This window comes from the organism of the source record quoted next, unplaced genomic scaffold, assembly GCF_019419815.1.
Source record: "Pyrus x bretschneideri cultivar Hongxiangsu unplaced genomic scaffold, Pyrus_bretschneideri_v1 Contig14, whole genome shotgun sequence".
Taxonomy (NCBI): Eukaryota; Viridiplantae; Streptophyta; class Magnoliopsida; order Rosales; family Rosaceae; genus Pyrus; species Pyrus x bretschneideri.
The window spans coordinates 4175498-4197092 of NW_025999435.1; the positions used below are offsets into that span (position 1 = coordinate 4175498).

The following is a 21595-nucleotide window of genomic DNA, read 5'->3' on the forward strand; positions in this document are numbered from 1 at the left end:
ACGGTTACAATACAACAAGAAGTGAGATACACCAATGGCAATGGCGAAGGGCAACTTCAGCAGCAGCTGGTTTCTCTTGCACAAGATAACCATGACGAAATTTCATGGTTTGGCGGCCGGAAGGGGAACAAGTGCTGCTGCGCTGCACGTAATCAAAGCGAGAAGTTTCAGCGGCTCGTCAAACACGAAAGCTTTGCTAAAACAAGAATTGCAGAGAGAGATTCCTGGAGAGAGTAGCTCTGTCTGCATTTACAAAGTTCCTAATACATTTCGCCAAGTAAAAAGCAAGGCTTACCAACCAAGTATTGTCTCCATTGGCCCTTACCATCATGGACTGCCGAGCTTACAGGAAATGGAAAAACTGAAGCGAGTATACTTTCAACGCGTCTTTAAACCAAAGCCAGAAGAACTGGATCAGGCGACCGAGGCAATGCAGAAACTAGAGGAGGCGGCTCGGAGCTGCTACTCCGAAGAATCCAAGCTATGCAGCGACGAATTTGTAAAGATGATGCTCATTGATGGTTGCTTCATCGTAGAGTTGCTCAGAGACTCGATGCATCAAGATTTCGTTCATACACCCTCCACCATTAAACGGTGGATGCTGCCAACCCTCCGTCAGGATTTAATCAAGCTTGAAAATCAGCTCCCTCTGTTTGTTTTACGTGAATTGTTTCAGCTGACAGCGAGAAGCTCTTGTTTTTCTTCTGAGCACGAGCGACCAGCATCTTTGGAACTGGAAGCCCTTGCCCTTCGCTTCATTAACCCGCTACTGCAAGGACATCTAGATCCGAACAAGCCCTTGGAACATTTTACACCAAAACAGTTACAAGCAGATGAAGGCAAGCACAAGCACTTTCTTCATCTTTTCCACCATAGCATCCGTCCAGACCATGAAAAGGGCTTCTCTACCCTTCCATGGCAAGAGCCACGAGGGAAGCAAACCCAGCTGATCCGGTCCATACAGGAGCTAAAGGAGGCTGGTGTCAAGCTCAAGACTGATATGAATCGTCAGCCGTTAGATATAAGTTTCAGAAGCACGCTGAGGGGAAAGGTTCTGACTATCCCTCAAATACACATCGATGATCATAGAGGTACTTTGTTTCGTAACCTGCTGGCATTTGAAAAATGTCACCGGAATTGCCATCCAGATGTTACAAGCTATCTGTTTTTTCTCGACGGTCTGATCAATTCATCCAAGGATGTAGGGCTTCTCCACTATCATGGAGTCCTCCAACATTCTCTAGGCAGCAACAGAAGCGTGGCAAAACTTGTCAACAACCTCTGCAAGGAAGTTGGTCCGGATGCATCCCAGACATACTTATACAGGGTGATTGGCGATGCCAACTTCTACTATGATTCTAAACTTGCAAAAGTAAGAGCAGCATTGGTGCACCACTATTTAAGTAGCTGGGTTGTGGGCATCTCAACGCTCGGTGGAATCTTAGCTCTTTACCTCACCTTTATTCAGACCGGCTGTGGAGTTGCCACTGCCAAAAAGGATTTGGAGCACAAGTTCAGTTTCAGAGCCTTTCTCAAGGATTCGTTGTTCATAACATATCTGGAAAAGCTTCTGGTCTTCGGTAAGGATTTGGAGCACGAGTTGCTTTCCGGAGCCTTTCTCAGTGACGAGCACAGTGACGAGGCCCTTAAAGCCATGGGCTGGCCACATGATTCAATGTTTTAAGTTACCAGATCAGTTTGAGTTCAATGGTTGATTTTCGTTTTTAGTTTTTGTTCTGAATTACGACACAAATAATTGACAGATTATCAGTTTCGGGTGTTTTCTCTTCTTTTTAATCTTTTTGGGTCTGAGACGATTATCAGTTTGAGCATATGGTAATGTAACTTTGTTTGAAATTCAAATGAATGATGTACAAAACTAAAAGAAGGGAAAAGAAAAATATACATATTGTTTCCGTTCACTTGCGAAGATAAATGATGGCGTCAAAGCGGAAGTTTTCACCTGCTTCGAAAGCATCTTCAAGATCTTCAAAGCTTTGCTCCACTCTCAAGTCCTTTCTAACCTCTAAACCTTCCTGCACCAATTAAAAAATCAAATAAATAGATGTACATAAACTTGAGTTTCGTTGAAGAAAAAGAAATAATCCCTTGGCTCACTTATGCAATGTCAAGGCAATTAACTCCCAGGGAGCAGCATTTTTACAACTTCATGAAGAAGTTATAAACATTCATGGTTTGATGGATAAGAAAACATCAAGCGTCTGATCTGTTAGGCTGATAGCAACAGAAATGTGATACAAACAAAAGGACAAATTTCGTAAAACTGAGTTCATTCAATTTAACGAAGCGGTTCAATGCATTTTGAACCAGTATACTTGGTCATAGTAAATCTAACAACAACATACAAGAATTTCCCAGATGAAGCATGTACAAGAAAAAATAATAAAATTTCAGAATACCAAACGACTACCTTCTCTACATATTCAGCTACCGTCGAATTGATCACTTTCTTGATTACTTGCTTATAAACTTTCGAAGGTCCAAGGACTTCTAGTAAAATGTCTTTAGGTATCTGCTAGACAATAAAAAGAATGAGTAAAAGGATGCAACTGTACAAATGCAATTATACATAATTTACTGAGTGCTAGAGTATAAATGCATACAATTGTATGTGTAAATTAACAAGTATATATATATATACCATGAAATCTGTGTGTGTGTGTGTTTGACAGACTGGAGAATCACAAAAAGTTAAAAACAAAATTAAGTTGCTGAACAGAAGGATTCAGAAGGAAGCCAGTAGTTTTCTGTATAGGTGTGATCGATATAACAAAATTAAGTTGTTGATTCATATGAAACTAATCATATCCAAGTCAACATGTTAACTGCAGCGGCATACTTGGGAATTAAGAACTTACATTGGGTGTTTTGCCTGGTAGTCCAGGTTTCATTTATCGGCGAAAATAACCAGGGGAAGAAATCAAGAAAAAAAAAAAGTTAGAATTATCTGGAAGAAGGAAACAAGACATGCAAGAATAAATATGCTCCCAAATTGTAAAAAAAAAAGAGGTGAAAAGGTCCTTGTTAATAACTCCAAAATCGTTTCTCTTCACAAATTTAAATAATGACGTAAGCCACTTAATTTGCCACTTAATTGACACTTACAACGTTTGAAGAATGAGTGAAGATCATCATAAGTAGTTCACACTATATGAATATAATAGAATTCTAAAATCTTACCTCCTTTCACTCTTCGGAATCCAGGTATCGGTTGGGCTGCGGTAACCATTTTATTAAAAACTTCGTCGAAAATTGCTTGAGTTTTAGCACCAGATGCCTCTACGTTTATCTGATGAAAAGATTTTTATACGGTCAAAATTTACAACCATTTAAAAATACAAATATCTCAATAGAAATGCGTTTATCATGAAACAAGAACAGAGAGCAAAGGTCATCTTGATCATTGTTTGGGCCTAAATATCTTCACATTGTAATAACTTTCCCTTCCATCATCCACTTAGGAATGTCGTGTTCTTACTAACCTTTAAAAATATAAAAAATAAAACAAAATAGAAAAAGCTTCCCAACTGAAATTATGTTGTTGTCATACCTTCAGTTCACCAGCATCATTGGCACCTGAAGTAGTAACAGTAACAGGCAAGTCGTCAATCTGAGATGAAGATACTCCATTGTCTTCTGTGCCTATGTTAAGTGAAACCAAGGGTTAAAAATACTTGGCAATTGCATAGAGAAGTAACAGCACTGGTTTAATAGGACTAGGCACTTAGGCAGAAAATACTTGACAACCGCACCGGATAATACAGCACAAATTGGAGGAAAATACTTGTGACTTTTCCTGTAAAGGAAATTCAGAAATTTAGAACTCAAATATTGATTCAAAAACAATAAACCGCTCATTTATAAACACGTTACCCTTAGTCTGCCCCAATAATTTAATTAAGCAAACAGAAAAATAAATATAAATAAAAAGAACTAAACCAGTCTGATAACCTTTTTCATATTCTGTTGAATATATATAAGAAAAACTCATACAAAATTGAAAAAGCAACATTAGTGCCTGCATACAAACTATGACGAGCTTTCGGAAAACTCACTAACTAGTAATAACTTGCTAAATAACCATATACAGATCAAATTGGCTGTATTATCCTCATACAATATTGTGACTCAAGCATGCATTTAATTAACACCTTCGAATTCTGCGAAGCTCAAGAATAGCTTAAGAAGTTACTATGGGGCATTCATTTAACTTATCTGAACACAAAATCTGTGTTATAGGATAAATATGAGAAAGGTAAGTAGTACAAGTAATTATTACCTTCTGGAAAATGCTTGAGCAGCATATGTGATGTGATTGGAGGATTTTGCCCTTGTGCAAGTAAGGCTTGGAAAAGAGCCACCAATTTTCTGATCGTGCCTAATTACCTGTACAAAAGTAAGGTAATTTGAAGAGTTCGTTTGTCTGTCGGAAAACAACTTTCATGAAAAATGTACATACTTTAAGCAATTCACTTGCTGTTAACCGGAAAATGGATATACAAAGTTAATTCCCGTGCAACCAATCCGGCTATATCGGAGTTAATCACGCGAAACCACCAGAAGGCAGTAGAGAAAGGGAGCAAGACATGAATAAAAACCCATGAACAAGGGTTTTGGTAAAGCTTATTGTATCCAAGCAAAAATCTTTTCGATTTTAATTTGATTTTGAAAACATTAACAGAAACAACATTACAAATTGTACACAAATACTTGTCTTCTGGGTTCGAATTCGATACAAAAATGAAGAAAGAACATAGAAACAAACACAAAGTTTCAAACTTGACAGTTCACACTGACTAAACAGAATTAACAAATCCAACCCAGTATTTGAGTAGTGATTATAAACGTAAAAATGGATAAGAATGTCATACAAAATTGATATGTTGAAGAAAAAGGAGAGAAACAAACAAAAGAAAAGAAAAAGGAGGAGCTTGTTTGTTAACCTTAGAATTTAAACTCGAGAAGGGGAGGCTGAAATTAACGGCTATTTCCATGATCTCCTGCAATTCTGCCTTCCCTGTAATATCAGTTTCACTGCCACGCCCAGCAGCCGAAGAGCATCAAACCCAGAAGCCACCAAATGTATATGTGTTGGTAACTTGGTGGGGTGCTTTTGGGGCCAAAGCAGTGCACTGCGTTGAAGATAGGCACGGTTGCAGGACAGAGAGGTATCCGCCACGCCCGACCCGATAAAATCTGTGCGCCAAAAATGTGGGATGAATGGATCAGACCCGTACGCTCGCAAGGCCCAATATTTAGTCGTCTTTAGGTTAAAAGTGATTTTTGAAATGTGTTACGTAGTGTTAATTTTCTCATTTTGTACTACGGGGAGCTGAATGGTTGAAATTTATGCCTGATGTTTTGTCCTTTCGTTGAATTGATGACACAACAAGAGTCTCGTCCATTTATAAGTTAGCGTTAGAAGTCACAGGTAAATCAGGCATCATGGAGCTTCACATTCTCCTTAATCAATGTTTTATATTTTGAAAAGACAATAAATCACGTGTTTAGTCACAATGATGTAAGCATGGCTTGTAAATACACATCATCAGTTTAACCAAGGTTCATATGGTCAAAAAGATAGAAAGTCATAAGTTGATACGGCAAGTGACCCTCTACCATAATGGTGGAGATGAGTATTGCCCTTGCATCATGGCTTGGGGTCAAACTATGTAGGCAAGTGGCCCTCTACCACAATGGTAGAGAGGAGAGGATTGTAAAATGTATTTAGCCCAAAAAAATATTCAGTTTGTTAAAATAGCTAATAATGTTGGAGATGTTAGGTAATTTTCATGTTTTACTGCCAGCTGCTTCATACTACTATTATATTGTCAATGTTGTGCTTTTCTTTAGACAACAATGAAGATGAACAAAACTTAAGGATGTTAATTGCAATTAATTAATAAATGTAATTAATTACATGAGATTACTTTAACTAAATCTCATGCAGTTAACTCTCACTCTTTCACTCGTAAAAAGAAAAAAATGTTTTGGGGGGAGAATTTCTACTCTTGTGTAAGCTACATTATAACTTCATCTTACCAAGAGTGGTGAAGTGCCACACCCTAGATGGCGGGAGTCCAGTAGCCAAAAGCATCACTAGCTTGCACTCTGTCCCGAGTAGCATGAGACGTATGGAACCTTCAATTTGACGGAGATGAGATTCTAACGTTAGAGAGTGCTAGCACAACTCTCGCTTCATGGTTATCTCATCTTTTCGACAACAAATTTAAAGAAGAAATTGAGGGTTTTCCCTCCAAGATGTAAAGTTTGTACGAATCAAAGTATGGGGTTCGTAGACAAACTCCTCCCTTCTTTTGTTTTGAACAAAGTTTTGGTTCATCATTCTATAATTCTTGAAGAAAATGAGAAATGATTTCGTTTTCAAATGCACGCAATTTAACTTCCACTCCTTTAGTTAATTTTAACGCATGAATTATTAAAAAATAAAATTCTAAATTTTGCGAAAAGTTTCCTTCACAACAAGTATGATCGTCCAATTAGCAAAATAATAATATAACTACAATACTGTTGACCTATTTTCCGATAAAAGTCGTACATTTATAGAAACACACACAAAGAAGAAAAGACCACTTGGAGGAAGTGCCACCACACCAAGTTTTCATTCAAATAAAGTCTGTTTTGGTGCATTAGAAGACAAGAGGGTAACTTGGAAGCTGCCTGGGTATACCTATGAATTGTGAGATCTTTAACCAAAATGGTGGGTGGGTTCCAAATCAAATAGAGGCAACTACGAACTATATGCATACGTGACATTTGGGAAGAAAAAGAAAGTTTAATTGCTGAGAAAAATGATGGCCATTGTTTGAATCCTATACCCAAGAAGTTAGAATCATACCAAGTTGATTTACAAGTAGGTAACCAAAATGATGCACCTTCTATTGCTTGTCTTTTGCAACAAGCATAGGCGCTTCATACTCCGACCAAATCCAAACTACGTAACTTGATTTTGGTTTTCAAGTTTGTTCCATAAGTAAAATGCTCTCCTGATGATTGGATCAGCTGAAAATCCTTCCGCATATGCACTTATAGCAGTTAGGAGGCTCGTGAATTTCTCCCCGTTGTCCTGTAACCATCCGAAATTTTGAATCAGCTCCTCAAATACAGTCACACTTAATGCTAAATGTATGCGCTCTAGCATATGTTTAAATTAGTTAAGCAGGATATAGATAAAACTCAATCGCTTTGTACTTTTACAAACATCTTGAACACTGATAAGCTTTGGGGTTTCTGGATTCATTTTCAATATTCAAACAACATCTAATCTAAGATAGCTTAAAATTTGAAGATATCAATGAATTTCACCAAGGGAAATATGTATTACAACGTAGTTAAGTGTCTGAACGAAGTGGCCTCTACATACGTTACTTCTTCCTCCATGCAGATAATACAATATGCTAAATCAAAAGTTATGCGTGGTCTATTAATATAGTATCACAAATCAAACAAGAAGTTCTACTCAGATGACTTGCTTTATGGGATTGTATTAACTAAATACTCCAAAATTATAGTTACGAAAAGAAGATAACATCGTTTAAGTCTAATTGCACAAACCTCAGGCTTCTGAAATGTCAGATCTTTTGTGGCAAAAGGTACCATGTACAGTGGAAGATCAGATCGTAGTAGTGCCTGTCATTATACAAAGGAAGTACATATCAAATGATTATACAGAGGAAGTGCATATCAAAACAATATTAACATCTGTTGTTAAAGAGTATTAGCTATATGAATGAAAATTACAACCAGAAGATAATTGCTCTAGCCAGGAAAAAATCAAAATCTGCAAAAATAAAGGGTGCTGTTATTGGCACTTCAAAATAGTCAAACTGCGCTCCTTTAAAGAAACTTAGGAGAGAAGTAACACGAAAGAGTGCAGAATGACTTTTTGGGAATGCCAATAACAGCTCCCAAATAAATTATACAAAATCCTATATTAGTTAAATTCTAATTTAGAGATTTCAGTCTTACTTATTTTATACATTTTTTTTTTTTTCCTACACGTAATAGTAATACATAACAGAGTAACAAGAAAAGAAGTGTACTGAAGACAGACTTGAACTTGGTTCAAGCACATATGCATAGGTTAAAATCTTTTCATGGTTACAGCAAATGTCTGGACTTTGTTCAGATTGCTCGACCTTCTATTAGTTTGGCTTTGATAGACTACTCAATTCAAGAAAAAGCTCAAATGCAAACTGATGAGGTAGCTTTTCATTTTTTTATAAGATGAAAATCATTGTAAGTGAATAAAGGGAAGATTTTTGTAATATGAGAAGACGATTCATATTATAAGAATATGCTAAACGGGCTGAAACTCTTGTCAAGGTTTCTTCACAACCTTGTCCATAAGCATTATCTTTTTGTTTGCTAAACATGTTTGTATGGCTTTGACTTGGTTCACTAATGGGTTTAAGCTTCGGAAGGAAGCTTCAGCTTGAATTGATTCTTCAACACACAAATATTAACAGGCTTGTTCTCAAGTGAACCTTGAGCTGTCCGAGAGCAGAAAATTATAAGGGAACATCAGTCCTCACCACACAAAAGTAGTACATTAACATGTAGTCTAAGTTGATCACTGACAAAAAATACAGATTTACAATGCTTTCATCTTTTCTTCTGATTATCAGAATTTGATTTTTTTTTTTTTTTTTTTAATTTGGTAAACGAGGACTAAGCCCAATTTTATCATGAACAAGAATTCATTTTTAACAATAATAACTAATTATTAAGATAAATGCGTGTTTATCTTTTATGAAAAAACAAAACTGTTTTTCATAAAAATGGGCAAACCCCCAATCCCTTATGAAAATAGAAAAGGAAAGCTAGAAGAGAAACTGGATAAAGAAAATACGATTACCAAGTTCTTGCTCAAGAGAGCCTGGTCAGCATTTTCTATCAAGGCCTGCAAGGAGAAAACAGATACAGCATTGTGAGTTAGGCATGATAAGTTCTGAACAGTTATAAATTAGCTTACAGCCTGGTAATACTGACTTTCCAAGCCATTTAAAGGCATACACCTAATCTGATAACCTCAGTAATCCAAGGAAACTTTTCTGAGCACATGGAGAACAAATTGAAGCATTACTTGGAGTTTAATAAAATGTGGATCCAACTGCAGGAGGATCCATGCAAATCTCTCATCTCTACCTGTCGGCCAATTTACGGAAAAAACCCAACCGGGACAAGATCGGCTTCCTTATTACTGATCCAGACAAAATTCATCAAAACTTGAATGTGTGAGGGGCAATGGAATTCAGTTAGAATTAGGTTTAGATTTGTGAACCGAATTCAATGAGAATTATAGTGTATTTGTTCCCTTTTGATTTAAAATCTCTTTTGAACTCGAAAGTGATTCTATCTGGCATAAAGTGATTAGAACCAAGTATGGTCTCAGTGACAACGGCTGGGATTCCAAGATAGTGTGGTATGGATCAAGTAGAAGTCCTTGGAAGGATATTTCCCACGGTTATAGTTATTTTCTGGAGTGTTGCCGTTTTGTTCTTGGTAAAGGAGATCGATTTAGATTTAGGGAAGACATTTGGCCGGGCGAAAGCTCTTTACAATTCTCATTTCCCGGGCAGTTCAACATTCCCATGTTTCATAACAAGAGTACTTCTAGTGTAGTGAGTTTTGTTGAACATTCTCTGAATTGGGACTTTGGCTTTCAAAGGAATCTGTGATGTGGAACTAGATGAGTTGTCATCTTTCTTGACAAGATTGGATCAGACTCGCATACACCCTTCAAGGGTTGATGCAAGAAATAGGATTCTCGATTCTTCAGGAAGCTTCTCTGTTAAATCTTATTGCGGTTTCCTACTCAAAAACGGTGCAGATAGAGGTTTTCAGGCTTATGGCTTGGTTTGGAAATCTAAAGTTCCTACTAAAGTGAAGGTTTTTACTCAGTTGGTGGCTCATGGAAAGTTAACATTTGTGACATGCTCCAAAAACGGAGACCTGATTCCTGTACTTTACGCAACAAAAGTTCAGTCTGTTGATCATTTGTTCTTCACTGTCCGGTGGCTATAAATCTATGGTTGAAGTTGTTTCGGGAGTTTGGTGTCAGTTGGGTTTTACCCAGGGAATGTTATTCATTTAAGGTAGAGAAACATAAATTACTAGGAAGGGGGAAGAAAGCCGAGGTCTTATGGGGTAATGTAGTTTCAGCTACTTTTGGGTCATTTGGATGGAAAGAAACATGCTCATTTTTAGGACTGTGAAGTCAGTAGGAGGGAGGATCTTTGGGATAAAGTTGGGTTATGGTCATCTCTGTGGGCATCAGCTACTACACAATTTTGAGATTTTTGTTTTTCCAGAACTTTGCATAATTGAAATGCTGCTATTAGTTAGTTTTGTGATGCTTTGGAAGTTTCTAAGTGTCAGGGTGATGTTGCTATTTATCCTGTTTTGTTTGTGCTTTTGCGGACTTCTTGTCCGCTCTTGTATATTTAATGTTTCTTAAAAAAACAATGCAATCTCAGTCCCAATTATTTGTAGTCAGGTCGTGCTGATCCATGCTTCACCCATAGTGATTAAAACCCCAGTAGAAGATCTCAAACTGTGATTAACGGTCCAGACAGGTTGAATCAATCAGAAATAATCTGGGTACCTAGTTCACCCCAGCTTATCTCCATAAAACCATACTAGCTTTTTATTCTTTTGATAGAAGGTTGATAAACGAATGAAAATTTATTTTAAAAGCACTTGATTGTTTATGAGATTGTTAATTAGTCATTAACAATAGCATTACCTTTCTTATTCGTTCCTCTTCAACTTGATCAACACACTGCAATAAATTCTCCAATGTGCCTGTCCACAGAAGTGAGATTATTTATTACTATCCACAGAAGTGAGATTATTTATTACTACCAAGCAATATAGTCCCTGTATCCAGTAACTAATTAGAAAAATTATCAAGCATATATACGGACATGTAATACCAGGTGACTTAGAAAAAATTATGTAATACAAAGGCGCAAATTCGGTATTTAAAAAGCCATCTGTATTGAAATTTAAACTTACTGACAGTACTAACAGAGCAGGTTTGAAAGTCCAAGCTTTCTTGGCAATCATATAGAGCTTAAACATAGTAAAAATTTAGCATTACTTCAGTTGGAAAGAAAGGCTACACATTATTAGAATGGTGCATTTATTATTTGTATTCTAGGTACACAGAGATCAGCACCACATTAAGCAGTTGGGCATTCAGGAAAGGCTATTACTACTAGAACCATGCCAGTTCAATTCCAAAGAAAGTAAAAAGATGACATGTTTTACGCACCAAATTTAGAGATGAGTTGCACAGCATGAACATTTCCAATTCCATGGACTCCTGCAATTATAACAACCAGGTTCGAAACATAAAATCCAATGATCATTTTTCTCTAGGAAATACAAAAGATATAAAAAAATATATTTTGAAATTTCCAGAATCCTTTTCCAAAATTAGAGATTCTTATAAGCAATTGTTATTCATTAGAACTCCATTTTCTCCCAACTAAAGGACAAGGATCCACTAACCACTCGTTCCCTGCCCAAGTGAAAGTAGATTTCTGTCTCAAGTCATCAGTATGATGCCAAGAGAACTTGTGAAGATATCTACGATTTTTCTTTATTCAAATCAACTCAATTACAACATTTTAAATAAATGCTATCTTGCATTTCATTTTTAAAATATAAGGAATGCAGGATTGGCACTTTTCCCAGGATGGACACTGTTCTCGTATAAAAGTTCTGTCCTGAGGCTGATGAATGGAATCTCAAGCTACAGAGAAAAATCACTGAATTTCATCTCGTCACTAGAAATACCCTTGCTGCCATTCATCAAATATCATGCTATAACTAAATGCTTTCTGTAGCTTGAGATGCTATTCATGCTGATGAGATGGTATTCATAAAATAATGCATCGAATATCATGCTATAACTAAATGTTAATAACTGGACGCTTATCCTGTAAAAATAAAAACAAAAAAATAATCACTTTCCTCCCTTCTCATTTGAGTTTTCACAAAAAAAACAAAATGAAAGTAACCTGGAATATTATCAGATTTGTCACCGACAAGCGAGATCACATCAACAAACTGAGAAGGTTGAAGGCTTCCATATTTTTCAGCAAAATCCTCCATTCCAAATGAAACCATACTGCGAAATCAGTAAACATACATCAGAGCTTAACTCTACTAATCCAAATAATAATAAATAGAAAGATATATGCCTACAAAGTTTGGGAATTTAAATAACTTTCATCCTTCACAAAACTGTCAAAAGAGAAAGGAAAAAATGGTACACATCACCATTTTCTTAACAAATTATCAAGAGATTATGCTATTTTAATTATTTTAATGTACAAGAAAATAATACTGATGAATTCTGCCACAGTATGAGAACTTTAAGAATCCTAAACCGATCAGACCACTTTTTCTCTTCATTTTTTGTTTTTATTTTGAGCGCAAATTTTTCTTTCATTTTTATATTTTTTCTGAAGAAACTTAAGAATTTTGAGACAGTCAATCGCCACTTAATGTTATCTAGAATTAAAAAAGCAAGGAATAAACTGAGCGGCAGAGGTATTATATGCTAAACAATATTACATGAATATACGAAGTTAAATACAAGCAAACATGTACAGATTTTAAGATTCTTATACAGATTAGAACATAAATTACTAAGGTCAATATTCAACAAGGTTACTTACTCAAAGCCACGTGGAGCAATTCGTAGAAGGCGCAATGAAGGAGATAGAATCTGAAAAAAGTCTTTGTCTGGGGAGACAACCCGTACCTATCAAAATTTAGGTCAATAAGAAAATGACCGAGCAAAAGAACTCATAGCAATTCTTTTCGATTTTCATATAACTATCACACTATGTTATCTGTATTAGAAAGCACGTCTCCTCATAAGTGCTTTTGCTAGAAGTGCAAGTATTAAAAATACATTGAACTTTTTATTAAAATCCAAGTGATTCCTAGAAAAACACTTGGGAGTGCTTGCTGAAGGAGCACATGTCGAGTGCCTTTCCAGAAAGTTCTTCTATGAATCCAAAATAATTTTAAGTTTTTCTACTAAATACAGTCAAAAGCACTTTTGGTTCATATGGGAAGTGCTTCTAAATGCCTGAAAGTGCTTTTAGAGAAAATATTTTTGGGTTCAAAAGCACTTGAAGTGCTCTCTGCAAGAAGCACTAACTAAGAAGCACAAGTTAGTGCTTCTTGCAGGAAGCACTTCAAGTGCTTTTCCAGGATTAACTTGAATTTTTACTAAGAATTGGTTTAAAAACATTTTCTCTAACTTCCCAAACGAGCCCAAAATGTCAAACTGCTAAACCATAAACAGTTTTGAGACAACGACTACAGCAAACTTGTTATTCACCCACTTCTAGATTACTGTTATTCACCCACTTCTAGATTACTAGCACAAACTATGAAACTGTTAAATCACAAACAGTTTTGAGACCAACTTTTTACCAACCCACTTCTAAACATTTGAACCCTTTTTGGGTTGTGACTAATGAAACAAGAATTCAGATTTGTTCTTTGTGTGTAACAAAAACAGAGAGAACACAAGATTCATTAGTCACAACCAAGCACAACCCTGGTTACAGAAGACACTAAACAAAAACCAAATCACTTTAACTAGATCACACAAAAAAAGTAGGAAACAATATATTTTTCTCTTTCTAATTACAATTAATCTCCAACACTCTCTCTGGAGCTGAGCACAGATTGAAGTCCCACTTGACAATCAAAGTGACCTATTTTCATATGGATAGAAATGAAATTTTTGTTTGTACCAAAAAAAGAAACGAAATTTTGTTTAATCATTGTTTAGCTACAACCAAAAATATAATCATACTGGGATAACATTAAGTATATTTAAAAAATAAATAAAGACATAGTTTTCTTTCATAAAATAACTTCAGAGTGTTACCTTGTACCCACTATCAACACTTCTAACAGCCAATGTTCCAATCACATCATCAGCTTCCACACCAGGCACCTGCCTTTGAGTAGACTCACGATCAATCACGATTCCCAAGATACCTATGGGGTCAACTGGTCATATAAAGCTGTGATATATAGCTATTACCTCAATCACCTTAATGGACATAGCCTTGATGGATGCTTTCAAGTATTGGAGTCCCTGGACAATGGTATCAGGTGTAGGGGGGCGATTGCTCTTGTATGCGGGGTACAGAGTGTGACGAAAATTCAGGCCTTCAAATAAAATAAAGATAATATTATGACACAACATAATCTCTTATTGTTTTAAAACAGTAGGTAACAAATATTAAGACAGAAAAATAATGCCAGGGCATCGAAACCAAAAAAAAGGGAGAACAAAGATATCAGTACATGCTAAGGTCAAAACTTACTTCACATGGTAAGCTTTAAATTACCTCCAAGGTAAAGGTGTACAGATGAAAAGATGAAATACATGATATAAAGCGAAATGTGACTCTAACTAACGATGAACGATGGATAAACATTTCCCAATTTACCTCCCATGTGGGTCCTAAGTCAATATGTGGAAGGGAAACAGGTCCTGGGTTTACTAGGTTCTATGGTAGGTACTTTGTTCTATGGTACAGGGTAGGTTCTAGTGCACATACTACATACATCATTAGGGGGTTACATAATTGGTTGATACTTTGGGCTGTAATTCATTGAAACTATAATCTAGAAAGGTTCAATTACTGTATAGTGTTACATATATTCTATAATACATTAACTTATGTTTATAAATTATATTTGATTATATATTAACAAACGAAGATTAATAGGAAAATAAATGATGCAGGCAAACCAACAAACTACCGCGACTTGCTTTCTCAGAACGGCCTACAATCTCAACTCCAACATGCAAACCAAGGGAAAAAATAAAACAAAAGAAGCATACCTTTTCCTTTAAAACTTTCGTTGGATGAATTACAAGTTTGACCAAATGAAACTCCTGAAAAGAGAATGCCCGTCTTATCAAAATTGGGCTTGGAAAAACATGCTCCCCTACTTACACATTGAGTACACTGTGTATGACTTCACTAGCTAAACCCAAGACTTTAGATGTATATAGCACTTAAAGAGATGGATGGTGATGTAGAGTAGAGAATTTGGTACAGTACAAGTAAATACAAAATATGAGAAAATCAATAAAAAATGAAGAGGCCAGCAAAGTTCGTATCGCACCATCATGGTCAAACACCACCTACATGAAAAGATGAAAAAAAAAAGAAGAAGAAAAAACAAGTTATTAGTTGTGCAATGTGCTACAACTTACAAGACAAAAGTGGGCAAATATGATATTCAGAAATTGAATAATACTCAAGGAGAACAAAAGGAAACAAGGTTTAATGGCTCCATGTCCTACTTATAAATAAAATTATTTCTTAGAACCACTATCTACATTCTATATGCATTCAAAAACATTTGACAGTTGAAACCACAAAAACTGAACAGCAATAACTAGTTGATGGACAATGAGGTAAAGAAATAATTTGGGAGGTAATACGATTCAATTAAGGAATTCAGTTAACTATGGCTTTCCGATTGGATTATGGAGCTACTTAATTTGATGTAGTTGATCATCTAGCTCTTCAAGACATGTTTGAATTATGAAATATTGAAGCCTCCCCATTGTTCTCTTTCAGAGTCTTCCCCTCTCCTTCTCCTCTCTCACCCTCATTCATTTCTCTCTTTTGTTTTCCCTACAAGTTCTGCAGTACTAATCCTTTTAAGTTTGTTAACCAAAGTGAATTGAGCCAATCAATATGAAACATATGGCCAGCCAACACCATAAAAATCGAAGAGAACATGCATGCTAGAAGTCTAGAACCTACAAGTGAAATACAATGAAAATACACAAAATATGTAATGGCATAAAATCATACCGCTACATGGGAAGGGATAAACATCAGGACATCAATTATCTGCAAGAAAATCAATTAACAGAAAAGGCCTTAGACCAGAAAAATTCCAAATGATAAAAGACAACAGTCTACTTTTGGTTTGGGTTCAACACATCCATAAAGACTTGTTATATAAAATTTATATACCCAGTTTATAGCCCTTTAGAAAGGTCCACGTAGACATTAATATGCTATATTTATAAGTATTTAGAGCAGGAATCAGATATCAGTGAAAAAGAAATTGTAACAGGAAAATTATCCTAACAGGAAGTTAGGAACCCGATACCCCATGGTTGTGCATATGGTCTAACTTAATCAAAAGATGCACAACCAAAACACTTCCAACTCAACCAAGTTACATCCTCAAAAAGCCCCGGAATGACATTATTTCAAAAATTATAAAATATATATCTTTTTAATTATTGTTGGGATCAGGATGCCTCGATTAAATAGAAAAGAGCAATAAAGTTTAATTTTTATTACACAATAATATATTTACACAACAATTAATGTATCTTTGCTGTTAACTCAACACTCTATGAGACATCACAACTTCTTGAGCATAAAACCTTGCAACTGAAGAGGAGAAAACATACGTTTTGGTTTTGTTCTTATTACAAGTACATGAAAAGGAAAAAACAGCAAAATGCTCAACTCAACCTTTTATATAAACATCACTTACAAGAGAAAGTGCTGAGAAGATGGTCAACACCCAATCTCCGTTTCCATCAGCATGTGACAAATGGCCATGATGCAGCTTTGCTACTCTCATCAACAGAAACAAAGATTAGTGGATACTATTGAATGAAAAAGAAAACAACATTAACGACATTCAAATCAGCTATGTTTAGTATGACTATGACTAAAAGTAACAGGTATCCCATAAAACCAAACTATCATACAATGGCGAATCTTAAGAATGTTCAAAATATTTCTTGTGCAAGTTTCAAAATATTTCTTGTGCAAGGTTCAAAATATGCAGAAACCGCCCGAGTATAGAACTAACATACTGCACCAACATTGCATATATGTGATCTTGTGCAAGTAAAAATGTTGTAAATCGAAAGTGATGAGAAAACCACTAGTGTTATATATATTATACCAAGCAAAGGAAGGAATTGTAGAGCATACCTAAAAGCTTATAGTATGCTCTATAAATGATGGATGTGCCGTCGATGAGCATTACTCTACCATCTGAAGGGTTACTGTTCACTGTTTTCTCTTCACGCTTGAACAAAGTTGAAGCCAGCAGCATGTCTCGGCTTACTACTCCCTCACTTTTAGAGTAAGAGGCTGCGGCGGCGGCATCACCACTCTCACTAACAACTCCCGGTGAAGCCGAATTAAAACTACGATTGAATGTATTGCAGTAGCCCTAAAATTTATGAAAATAAATTCCGGTTAAAAAAAAGGGGAAATTGGAAATTCAGAAGCTTGCCCAAGAACAAATTAGCTAGCATATAATACATATATATATATATGTATGTATACATATGTATGTGTATATCAAACAGCAGCAATTGCAAGAGTGACTTGTTAAAGGTAATTTATACCTTATGGGAAATTAGGGGAGAAAATCGGAGTGAATTTGGAGATTGAATGCTGCTTCTTCTTCTTGTTGTTCCTACGAATCTGAGGGTGAAGCTTCTCCATTTCCAGAGGGAAAGGGATTGAGTATTGTGAAGCAGCCAAGAGTGCGAATGACAACAGGCCATCGCCGGCGCTCTGCTGCTCAGTCACGACTCGCTCCAAATGACAAAAGCCGCAAGCTTTGGCTCCGCACATAAAACAGCATCACATCCTCCCGCCTCCCTCCCTAAACATCGTCTTTTCAGACGGACTTCCAGTTATACCCTCGGTGAAATAAGGCAGTTTTTTTTTTTTTTTTTTTTTTTTTTGGGAAAACCTTTCCGAAGAAAGGAGACAATTTTATTTCAAACACTAGAATACAAAGAGAGGCCTATATAAAAAGTACAAGACACACAAATGGACCTCCCAACAAGCCCAACAAAGATCAACAAAAGAGCCCAACACTAGAGACAAAACAAAAGACATTTCTTGACCCCAGCATCCACCGCTTTCAAAGTTTTCCAGATCAACCCAGAACCAATCCACCAGCCAACGCCAAATCCAATCGAGCAACTCCGCAAAACCGAGCCACGAAAGCTGTCCTGATCACCCCATTCTCAACTAGAAAGCGGAAGAAGTCCGAGGGAACACCCCGAACGACAGTGCGATCAAAGGCAGACAGAGAGAAGGAGGTGGTGTTGTGAACACCTGAGCCTATGAGTCCATCGGAGCTCTACGCACCCTCTCAAATGACTGCAAAAATTTGTCTTGAAATCTGACTGCAAATCGAATTGAAAGTAGTTGGGGAAGACATGCTTTGGGTAAAGACATATAGGTTGAATCAGGAAGAACTGGGGAGAAAAACTGAAAAACTAAGAAACAGACAGCGAAATGGAAAGCTTTTCGCCGACCCTCGCCACAACGAAAGCCGTCAGCAATGATGTTAGATGGTGGGAAAATCACTCACACACAGATGGTGGAAAAGACTCTCAAGAAAAGAGAAGGAACTCTCACATGAAGAGAAAAGTTTTGTTTTGTTTGGTTGTTTGGAAGTGTAAGACATTCACCTGTTAACATTGTTTAGTTTCCCACCCATAAAAAACTTTTAAAACAAAAAATTACCCTTGAAACAAAAAGAGCTGAAAATTTTTTGCCACTTAACTCATCAAAACGCGTCATTATGGTCATATTCGTCAACTCTATTAGAATTCCCGTCAAAATGACATCACGCACGTGAGGTCAAAATCAAAGAGCAATATATGGGAAACTAAATGAAAAATTTGTAAAAATAATCCCTCAACTTCAACCTAATTGGAGAAATTGTTCCTCTACTTTAATCCAATTAGACCAATGATCCCTCAACTTTTACTAAATTGTAGCAATGATTTTTCCAATTGACTCATTTCGACGGAAATTCTGACAAAGTTAACGAAAAAAAAATCATGGTTGCACGCTTTGAGGAGTTAAGGGATTAGTGGTCATGGATTTTTCGTTGAGAGACTATTGCTCTAGTTGGGTTAAAATTGAGAGACCATTACTCTAGTTAGATTAAAGTTAAGAAATCATTGCTACTATTTACTCAAACAAAAAATTACGCATAAATCATTAGATTGTACACTTTCAATGATTGAAATGTATTAATTAATCCAATTAATTTCTTTTATTTATCCCCTATCTATATCTATATATAATGGAAAAAACCTAAAAGGGTCAAGCTTTCATAATACTCAATTTATTCTTTTTTTATTAAAATTAAAAAATTATAAGTGGTTCATTATTTTTCAAATTATATTTTAATAAAAAAAACTAAATTAAGACAATAAAACAACTAATTGCCATAATACTAGCATTTGCATGCAAACTTTGTGTGTATGAAGACTTTTATTTTTATTTTTAAAATGAGAAGAAGAGAGGGAAAAAAATGGGAGTGGAAGGGAGGTTTTTGTTTTTTTTAATGTTAGATATCTTAACATCAATTGTAGCCAAGAGTTCAATAAAAAACAATAAAAATTTGGATCTATGAAATTATATTATTGCCTTTTTTTTTTATATAAAAAACTAAATGGTGTTTTCACTCTTTTTTAGTTGACAAAGAAATAGTTTAGATTAACATAACTGTAATAATTAATTGTTTTCCATTAATTCTCTCCTAATATTTGGGTCGTCTGCATATCTTTTAGTACTGGTTTGTTACTGATGTACTTTTATAAAAAGTGGGTAAAAAAAAAAAAAAAAACCTGAACTCTAAAAGTTAAATAACAGCTTTTTTGGATGAAAAAAAAAGCTGCAAATGTGAAGCATCAAAAATAAGCTTTGAAAGACCGGCTTCTTTTCGCCAAAACACAGATGAATAGTGTTTATTAAATGAACTTCCAAATTTCCAAACCTACCCTTACCCGTCTCTTCGTTATTCTCTCTCGTCCACTCCCTTTCTCCAACGCTCTCTCTCTGTTTGAGCTCGATCTCTCCCTCTCATTTGGTTTGGGCACTCTTCATCAATAAAAAGGTAAATTTCCTTTTTTCAACCTCTATTTCTGGGTAATTGGAATATTGAATTGAATAATTGGAAGGTAGAATTGGAAGATTTGGATTTCTGGGTAGTCTGGGTAATCTACAATTATGGGTAATCTAGGTTTCAAAGTATTGCAGTTGGCGACAATGTACTTCTTCAACGACATGGAAGACCACGGCTCCACCACGGCCATGGACGTTGACGCACTCGAGGCGTCCCGCGAAGGCGTCATGGGTGAAAGCAAGCTGGTTGATCAATACAGTACAGCACGAAGCCTCTAACATGGAGGGGAACTCTCCCATGACTTATCCCAAATCTCCATCGAGAGAGCAAGGATTGTGTTCAAGGGATTGTGATTGGTGTTGTTGCAGTGGTGGTCTTCGATAAATGAGTAGAATTTGTGACACACCCCGACCCTGAATGCCCACTTGGACTCTGAATCGAGCTGTGCTGGCCAACACCTGAAAGGTGATGAAGCCATAAAGTGTAGTGTAGTGGAAAAATGTGAATAAATTTAAATGTAAAAGTGCCTAAATATAAGAGTGCGCGGTGAGCAGGAATGAACCCAATTCACACGTGATAACTGAGCATAAATATTGTACAGTAAAATAGGTTGAGAATTTATACCATCAAAGGTAATCATCTACCCCAAGATTTGCCAAGAATCCTCGTTGACACGAGAGCACAACTACTAAACTTGAAGGGGCGAAAAACAAGGGTGAATGGGCCTGAAAATAAAGTTTTAATTAAAAACCTTTTGAAAACGTTATAATTCATTACCGTAAAACATGTATAGTTTCCAAAGTATACATACTACGTATAGCATGAAAATACTTACTGTAACCTGCAAAATGTAAATAAGGCTTGATATCCCAAAATCACAAAATCTCCACAGTAATATAAGTAAAATCATGTGCTCAACAACCTATGCTAGCACATCAGTCGGAGTCATCTAATGCAACCTGTACGACATGACTGGGTGTAATAATATATGCTCTAGCGCTACTATCACGTGAAGATTGACGATAATCGTGGTCACGTACGAGTCGGAGTCGCCTAATGCAACATGTACGACAAGATTGGCACCTACTTGAATCCAAGGTAAGCGTGCGGTGCGGGAGGTGAACATACACGTAAATGACTGGCCTTGGCGTGGGGCGGAAGCACTAACACCGGGGGTATAGCAATGATGAGCACTACATGACTATAAGCATGCCATAATGATGCAATACTTCTAACTAACATAATAAACTTACTTGTGCATCCCGTAGGATCATTTTGGCATTTCACAATTTTACAACAATGCAACATTTCTTAATCATGGCATGAAATGCATAAATCAATTCAAAAGCATTTGTGGAAACTATAAAATTTATATATATATACACACACATACTATAAAAAAGACTCACCTAGAGTTCGAGCTACAACTCCCTATCATGAATATTAAGGCGTCACAAACGATCATCACCTAGAACAAATAGCAAATCACGTTTCAAAATTCTTATTGATAGAACACGTAACTTACATAAAACACATACCCAAGGATGTTCTAGAATGATTTGAAACTCAT

General features: G+C 36.1%; 3 protein-coding genes across 4 annotated transcripts; 1 reads left to right on the forward strand and 2 right to left on the reverse strand.

The window, feature by feature from the left end:
* Positions 1 to 34: 34 nt before the first annotated feature.
* Positions 35 to 1684, forward strand: LOC103957754 (UPF0481 protein At3g47200-like). Its single transcript, XM_009369958.2, has one exon. It carries the CDS (start codon positions 35 to 37, stop codon positions 1682 to 1684), a length of 1650 nt encoding a protein of 549 aa, XP_009368233.2.
* Positions 1685 to 1834: 150 nt separating this feature from the next.
* On the reverse strand, positions 1835 to 5242 carry LOC103957733 (trigger factor). Of its 2 annotated transcripts, none has more exons than XM_048579863.1 (8): positions 4965 to 5242; positions 4301 to 4407; positions 3774 to 3817; positions 3572 to 3657; positions 3202 to 3310; positions 2880 to 2893; positions 2432 to 2533; positions 1835 to 2036 (listed from the first exon to the last, which is right to left on the reverse strand). In XM_048579863.1, exons 1-8 carry the CDS (start codon positions 5013 to 5015, stop codon positions 1920 to 1922), a joined length of 630 nt encoding a protein of 209 aa, XP_048435820.1. In that variant the 5' UTR covers positions 5016 to 5242; the 3' UTR covers positions 1835 to 1919. The 2 variants fall into 2 exon arrangements, with proteins under 2 accessions (XP_048435820.1, XP_009368208.2); XM_009369933.3 differs by having other exon boundaries at positions 3572 to 3663; positions 4965 to 5238.
* A 1555-nt stretch (positions 5243 to 6797) lies between these two features.
* On the reverse strand, positions 6798 to 17773 carry LOC103957735 (DNA polymerase I). The gene is made up of 15 exons (XM_009369936.3): positions 17495 to 17773; positions 17073 to 17316; positions 16624 to 16703; positions 15924 to 15962; positions 15223 to 15241; positions 14936 to 14989; positions 14126 to 14253; positions 13967 to 14035; positions 12735 to 12820; positions 12072 to 12181; positions 11321 to 11371; positions 10790 to 10848; positions 8900 to 8944; positions 7597 to 7671; positions 6798 to 7108 (listed from the first exon to the last, which is right to left on the reverse strand). The coding sequence occupies exons 1-15, from the start codon at positions 17654 to 17656 to the stop codon at positions 6977 to 6979; spliced, it is 1353 nt and encodes a 450-aa protein (XP_009368211.2). The 5' UTR covers positions 17657 to 17773; the 3' UTR covers positions 6798 to 6976.
* Positions 17774 to 21595: the final 3822 nt, after the last annotated feature.